The 8,045-nt window shown below is 35.5% G+C and overlaps 1 protein-coding gene across 2 annotated transcripts; it reads right to left on the bottom strand.

Annotated features, from left to right (window-relative positions):
• Window positions 1-1,690: 1,690 nt before the first annotated feature.
• LOC126612502 (microtubule-destabilizing protein 60-like) lies at window positions 1,691-4,580 on the bottom strand. Of its 2 annotated transcripts, none has more exons than XM_050280929.1 (7): window positions 4,518-4,580; window positions 4,290-4,349; window positions 3,041-3,070; window positions 2,736-2,834; window positions 2,584-2,643; window positions 2,388-2,482; window positions 1,691-2,032 (listed from the first exon to the last, which is right to left on the bottom strand). In XM_050280929.1, exons 1-7 carry the CDS (start codon window positions 4,548-4,550, stop codon window positions 1,900-1,902), a joined length of 510 nt encoding a protein of 169 aa, XP_050136886.1. In that variant the 5' UTR covers window positions 4,551-4,580; the 3' UTR covers window positions 1,691-1,899. The 2 variants fall into 2 exon arrangements, with proteins under 2 accessions (XP_050136886.1, XP_050136885.1); XM_050280928.1 differs by having other exon boundaries at window positions 4,512-4,571.
• Window positions 4,581-8,045: the final 3,465 nt, after the last annotated feature.

Below are 8,045 nucleotides of genomic sequence, written 5' to 3'. Positions count from 1 at the left end.
ATACATGAGCATCACTCATGCCAATCATACATAAACATTCATGAGCATCACTCATGTCAATATCCATGAGCATCACTCATGTCAATCAAGCTTCAGTGCATGGTATACAAAGATCGCATCCGAACAACCGCCACTTCAGCCCATACATGGATTGAATTTGAAGTCTCCTGCCAACAGACTCTATTGACTAAAGACTTAGAAGACTACATTATGTACCATATATTGGCCTTCCGCAACTGGGCTTCATGAAAAATACTTGGGGGACTTAGGGCTGGTTTGGTATTGCTGTGAGAATAAGCGGTTGTGCTGTGAGAATAAGCGGCTGTGAAATAAATCAGCAAAGTGTTTGGTAAACTTTTTTGTAAAAGTGCTTTTGGAAAAAAAAAATCAGTGTGATAATGAGTCTTTTCATTAAAGGAACAATGTAGCTCCGTGTGCTTTGAAAAAAAAAACCAGTTTTCCAAAGCTGCAAATAGCAGCTTCAACTTTTTCCTTTGATTTCAGCTTATTCTCACAACAGCTTCCAAAATAAGCCCCATTTTTTTTAGTTTACCAAACACCTAAAACCCTCACAGCTTTTTTTCATGGGTGCTTTTTTTTTAACCACCTCACTCCCAAACCACCCCTTAGCCCATTATTTATGTACTGAGGAGCGAACCCTTATTTTATAAAAGGGACTCCCTCACCTTCATTAGAGAGAGACTTTTAGCCCATCACTTATGTATTGATGAGCGAACCCTTATTCTATAAAGGGGACTCCCTCACCTTTATTAGAGAGCATCGCCGCGAGCATCACTCCTAACCCATCACTTATGTATTGAGGAGCGAGCCCTTATTCTATAAAAGGAACTCCCTCACCATCATTAGAGAGCATCGCCGCCTACTGAGCAACCGCCTCGCCGCGAGCATCAACTCTAGCCCATCATTTATGTATTAAGGAGCAAACCCTTATTCTATAAAGGGACTCCCTCACCTTCAACGCCACAAGCCAAGCCAACCAAGGAAACATAAGCCACAAGCCGAGCAGCCTCGCAACATGTGCTACTTCTAGTTGAGCATCATTTCACATTGAGCACCGCCTCATATCGAGTATCAGTTTTAGATGACATCTAGTTACTTCGGCCCCCACATGGATTGAATTTCAAGTCTCCAACCAAAAGACTCTATTGACTAAAGACTTGGGGGACTACTGTTGTTACCATATTATATTGGGCCTCGTTACTTGGGCTTCCAGACATTGAGCCCATGATTTATGTAAAAGGGGATGAGCCCTTAGTCTATAAAAGGGCATCTTCACCCTCACAATCCAGAGGTGTCATCCTCACATACAGAAGCCACAAGGCTCACAAACAGAGAAACTCTCTCAAACTCTCTCTTTCTCTGGGGGGACTCCCCCTCACACTTGTAAGCCATACATTCATACAGAGAAATACAATCAACATCAGTGTGGACGTAGCCCAAACATTGGGGTGAACCACGATACATCTTTGTGTTCTTGGGCGTTTGCATGATTCACTGTCGGATTTACGTTGTTCCAAGACCTTCCGGTTTTGTGCATCAACACAATTACCTTATGCGGTTATGAACATAAACGGTTATGGGTAAATAACCGCAGTTACCTGCCCATCATAACCGTTGCCCATCCCTAGTGACAAAATAGACTAGGACAGAAAAGCAAAAGGAAATGCATTGTCTTTATTTTCTAAACTGTGGAGAATCATCACTAACAATTCCCCTTTGAGGGTGATCAACTATACAGCTATCCAACTTTGGGATTTTAGTAACTACGCAAGAAAATGTTCTGAAACAAAGGCGTTTCTCACAGTATACATCATGCATGAAGCATCATTCATATATATATATATATGTATATATATATATATATATCAGGATTATGGTCTACTTGATAGGATTCGTAGCTCGAGTTGTCGGTTGGAAATTGTAGAGTTGACTGCCAGGGTTGCAGCTTAAATACTTGCTGCTCAACATGCGGAAACTTGGTTCCCTAGGAATCGTCAAGGGCCTGCTTGATCTGCAATACAAGAAGATTAAAGCAAGAAGAAAAGAAAAAAAAGAAGGAATATGTTAATTTTTTGTACATTTATCTGAATGATTATTGGCAGACCAAATTATTCTTAACAGCCATGGACCCCCAGGCACCCAGGCACCAAAGTTTTGGGTAGGCTGAGACTGAGTCATTTAGCTGGGGAGCAATTTTTCAATATATTCAAACTACTTGGTGTTACAATTTTATTCCAGTTAACATGTATTTATTTTTTATTAATATGTACTTTTAAAATGGAACATATAAATTTTCATCCGTATTGTAACACATGAAAAAATACATCATGTAACAAGTGTTTTAGAATCACAAATTAAGTTAATACCTTCGTGGAATGAAAGGTCTATCGAAAAAAGGCATCAACTGAGCCCTTGGAACCATCTCCTTTCTCAGTAAGCGAATCTCTTCCTCTTCTATCATCTGCTCAATTAATTTATTACAGCACTCTTCCATAAGAATCATATTTTTGTTTCTCAAATATTTTTATATGTATAGATATATATATATATATAAACATATACCTTCTGTAACCTCTCTTCTTGTTTTCTCTGATGCTCCAAGATACTCAGCTTGGTTGCTACCTGTATTTATATATCCATTAATTGATGGTAAATAACAGTTCCGATAGAGGCTGAATTAAATATTTGAACAAACAGAAAAAACGACGACTCACCATGTAGTTGAACATTGCTCGTTTGGTTGCTCTTTCTTGAGTGTGAAGTTTAACTTCTTGAGCTTTGGTATTTTCCATTGTTGGAGACTTTTGACAAGACTAGTTAATTATATAAACAACAATGATTAACATGGAGGGGGAGCAAGAATGAGATGACGAAAATTCTACCATGCTCCGGTGAATGGTATGCACTAATCAATTGAGGGTCAAAAAATCTAAAGAATTCAATTATCTAAAAGTCTAGTGCATACCATGCTCTGGTACAATATAGAAGGATTACACAACCTTATACGTTACTTAATTACCTTTGATTTGTCCTTGAATTCATCTTTTGGCTGTAAATTAAGAAAGATAGGCTATTAGTGGCAATGATATATATGGTAATTATGTATGATCCGGACTAACTACTAACTTCATGAAAGTCCATATAGTAATGCAAAGAATCCAAGAAAGCGTTAATGTGCAATGACAAATTGTACTAAAAATAGATGTAGCTTTTGCTAACTAGCAATGATTTTTCATTTTTAATATCGATATACATTAACATCATAAGTAAAAGATGGAGTGTATAAAGGGAAAGCACTTTCCATCCTCATGCCACTTGACTCAATGATTAGCATTAACATCATTAGTAAAGTATATATATAGCAACTAATACACTCTCATTTGCCACTTAACTTTAATTTTCCATATGAGGATATAATTTCCTAAACCTGATCGTGTACCCTGTACCTCTGACTTAATATGGCAAAGGGATATATTGTATGGAATCACCTTTAGAATGTCATGACAATGCATTTTTTGTTATATATTCCTCGATTTATTTTCATAAATAAATAAAGAAACATACATTTTGTTGCCACTTATACTTTTACACAATTATCAAAGGACTATAAATCAAGGGTGTTGTTTTTGGCACTGAAAAAAATGTCATTTTATAGGCTTTTTATATTTAAAAATAAAAATATACTTATAAAATAACTTTTTTGAAGTATCAATAAGATCTCCCTAAATCAAGTGGTATAAATTTATAAGAAGTCCTCAGTACAATGCTTGGTTTACGAGTTAAATATTTGTTCAATATGGTTCAAAATGACAGCAAAGAAAAAGTAATACTAAGACACGACTATGAAAAGAAAAAAATCAAGAACCAAGAAAGGAGGAAGGATTCTTTGGGTTGTTTCTGCAACCAGAAAATAAAATTCGATGAAAACTAAAAGGAAAAAATGGGGGACCAAATGAAAGGTAATAAAAAAGATACCGAGATACTGGATTTTCTCTCTCTTTTCTACAAAATGATAAAACTAGTAGTTTTAGGAAGAGGCTAGGCTGAGTTCACAGCCAATTGGCCTCAGATCATATATGGTGAGATTAATGGGAAAATTTTTGTTCACCACCTTAATCGATCCAAGGTATGTTCATCACCTCTCCAGATTAATTACAATAATATAAAGTCTCTTAACACTTAGTTAACCCCATTAACTTCACTGATCATGCTAACTTGGCAGCAAATATATGGTTTTCATATATTGAAGTGGATATGTCTGATCTCACCGCTCCTTCAGAATTCGAGCTCCATGAACCTGTTGTAGACTGTGAGGCACTCTTCACAAACTTCATTGGAAAAAAAAAAAGAGAAGAAGGGAAGTTAAGAAATATGAAAGATATATATATATATATAGAAGAGACAAATTTAAGCTATCATTACACTCATGAGCATGGAAATTAAAGAGGAACAAACAAACTTAAGAAATTAATGACATGATTAGGAAGCACCCTGACCTTAAGAGTAGATTTGGAGTGTGCCTTCTCCATAAATATAAATAGATGATATGAGCTCAATGAAAGAACTGTGGGTGCTTATTGCTCCATGAGATGAGTATATATATAAGGGTTGGATAGAATATTGTTGGGAGATTGGTACTTGTCTTAAGTGCTTTGTTTCGGTTGCAACATCAAGACTTTGCATGCTTTGTCATCATTCTCTGGTACCAAATTATTATCAAACCCTATTAAGTTTAAGTTCTTTCAAATCTCATCTTGGTTAAATTTCAACTAAACATATATAAATCCAAAAAGTCTGCCCTCACTTCACATCATTATGTGCTAATACTAAAAATTTTAAATTAATTCTCAGGTTATAAACCGACTTTTAAACCAACTTTTCCATATTATAAATTGAATGGGTCGTGATCAGTAATACTTCAATTGGTTAGCAGTAGAGAGACGAAACTGATATTGTGTAGGACTCAGTGATTGAAAACTCATATACTACATGTATACGAGTCTTGTTCAAACCTCAACGTCGAAACCCTAAATTAACTGAATATATAGTGACCAAGTGTTCAAAAAATTATGAGATCGACATATAATATATATAAACTACATGTGTACATGTATTGAGAAATATACTATTGTTATATATGTTGTCGTTGAATTTCTATCATTGGTCATGTTACTTTTAGGGATGACTATTGAAAATTACCTAAAATTCAGACGACTCATTCGCATCGTGGGTAGCTCTAGAAAGAATGTGAGCATTTTTTTTCCCTTAATATATATTAGTATATGCCCACATACAAAATGTGTTTGAATTTTTTTTTTTTTTTTTTAAATTGAAGGAGATAGAGAGTGAGAGAGTTGGAGGTCTTTTTATTTATTTTTTATTTTTTTATTTTTAAAAATTAGAGATGTTAAAATCGTGAGGCTTAAATAAAAAAAAAACCAAATTTTGTTATGTGAAATTACGTTACTACCCTTAACTTTTTTGTTATGATAGAAGACTGAATAGTCTTTTCATTCTCTTTTGATTGAATTTTCATCCTCTCTTGGTTGACTTTTCCACTCTCTTTTGGTTGACAAAAAGAGTTTTATTAATATGTAGTTTAGATACACACAAAATAGTGCTCAACAACTAACTAATTAGTTACTAATCACTTGTTTGGATCCGCTTCACATTTTAATATTATGATAGGTCATCATTCTTGCTTATACATCCAAATTGGAAATCGTTCAGCCATTGAATTTTGTCATGTAGATAACAAAACTATGTTCGTCTCTTTATTTGGCGGTTTAATAACTAAACAATTTTCGACCGGAGTGAATTTTCCCAAGAATGATCTTTAATTAATATACGCATAAAAATAATGATCAGATCATGAGAAATATTGTGGAGTGAGTCCACACTAGCATTTATCATCTTATTAGGTTATTAACAAGTTAACTCCAGTGCTCCTGTGTGTGCTTATTAGTGAAGCTTCTATCCCCATTGTATTTTAATGTTTCAAACCGACTATCTTTTAGGTCTTCCTTTGAAGTTTATCTTTACAAAAATTAACCAAATCGAAAATATGACCATTGGATTAAATAGTGATCTTTTTTTCTTTTTTTTCTTTTTTTTTTGTTTCTTGGAAGCACCACATTCGTCTATTTTTGTTTCTTGGAAGCACCACATTCGTCTATTTTCTTCACTATAATTGAATGTCTTAATAGTTTCAGTTGTTGTTTTTTTTTTTTTTTTTTTTTTTTTGTAAGAATAATCTATGAATGATAAATACAATATAGACAATCTTGATTGTTAAAGGATACGATACAAGTGTCTCTCAAATATGCTTATTTGAGGGACCTCTGAATTGGGGAGGACAATTTTCTCCGCAAAATTCAATCCCCGCGGTTACTACAAAGATTAGGATATGAATACTTGGCTTCAAGGATAAATGTGGGTGCAACTGCAACTTTTCGAAGCATTTTTTGGTATACTTATGTGGATAGGGTACCAATAACGGCAATGTTCTATATTTTCTAAAATGTTATGTGTGATAAAATCGACGGTGGGTGCAGTGGAATAAATGAAATAAGACACAAAATTTACGAGGTTCATTTACAGTTAGTGTGACTGGAGTACGTCCTCGGTGCAGCAGTAGTGCTTTCATTATAATTTGGAATAATAGGAGTAGAAAGATAACTCTCTCTATTATCTCCTCTTCCTCTTTTTTCTCTCTTCCTTTCTCTTTCTCTCATCCTTTCTTCCTTCCTATCTCTCCCGTATGTCTCACAACCTTCTTCATCTCTCATTCATTTTATAAACAAAAAGAGAACACTATTCACTTTACAAATTTTCCACAAATGAATAGTGAAAATACTGTGCATAAATAGTAACAAACTATTCATGTGGGCCATCCACATATTATTCACAATACTTCCCCTTGGATGTCTACAAGTATTCGATTGAATCTTTAAAATCTTGATCTGGTTTGAATGCTCCTCATGATGAGTATCTCCCCCTGATTTCAAATCATTTAGGCTGATCACTGATCATTATGCTTCAGTCTCTTAGCGGGGAGAGTTGCCGAAAGAGGTGTTTTACTTGTTGTTAACTTTCCACAAGCTTTTTCTTGAACTGGGTTGGAGAGCCTTCTGCTAGACTTACCCTAAAGGTATGAATTTACTCCTTTTATTTGGAGCGGAATTTGATTCAAGGGTGGTGGACACTTGATCTTAAATCGGACTTGTGATTTCTTCAAGGGCTTCAAGGTTTGATCTTGAATGAAATTGGACCATGAGGAGCTTCATGTGGCAAGTGATCTTCGGTTTTGTCGAGGATGAATCAGCACGTGTTTGTTGCGCTTGTCTCCACATGTTTCAATGTATCATTTTCACTTGCCTTACTTGCTCCCCTTGCTTAAGTAGTATTTTCCCTGGTTTTCCCCCATGCATGTGTGGCATATTCTCTTGCAGTATTTGCCCTCTGATGCAGAAGTGGAATGCAACCCTTGCATTTGGATGATTCATCACTTCTTGGTGATTGGAGACCCAGCTCCAACAACAGTTGAAGATGGCTACTCGAGAGCAATACTAGGTAAGCAATCAGGAAAGGTTCTTGGCAGTCTGTTCCTTACAGGGAGTTTGAGTGGAGGTTCCGACATATTGCTTTCTTTATCCTTGTCTTTGCAAGTAAAAACAAGGACAAAGAAAAGGACATGGAGATTGCATGATATGAGATACTCTTGCTCTCGTCCCTGAAGATATGAGATACTCTTGCTCTGGTGTGACTTGTTTTGAAGAGGTATTCTCGGAAAGGAAGAAAACTGAGTATTTCGAGATGCTTTGTTGAAGATGCATTCTCGGAGATGAGGAAGAGTTAGGTATTCTTGCAGGTCTACCTTGTTATGGAGAACGGAGATCGACATATATAAAGATTTTTCAATAGCAAGTGGTGGTGATGTGCCTTTACTCTTGTCAGCAACTATGGCGTAATTAGAACAGTAAGATTTACGCATTTTCAACTTTGTCAGAGATCTTTGACAAAGT

This window comes from Malus sylvestris, chromosome 17 (genome assembly GCF_916048215.2).
Source record: "Malus sylvestris chromosome 17, drMalSylv7.2, whole genome shotgun sequence".
Lineage (NCBI taxonomy): Eukaryota > Viridiplantae > Streptophyta > Magnoliopsida > Rosales > Rosaceae > Malus > Malus sylvestris.
Note: the sequence above shows the minus strand (reverse complement) of the source record. Positions and strands in the feature narration are given on the sequence as shown.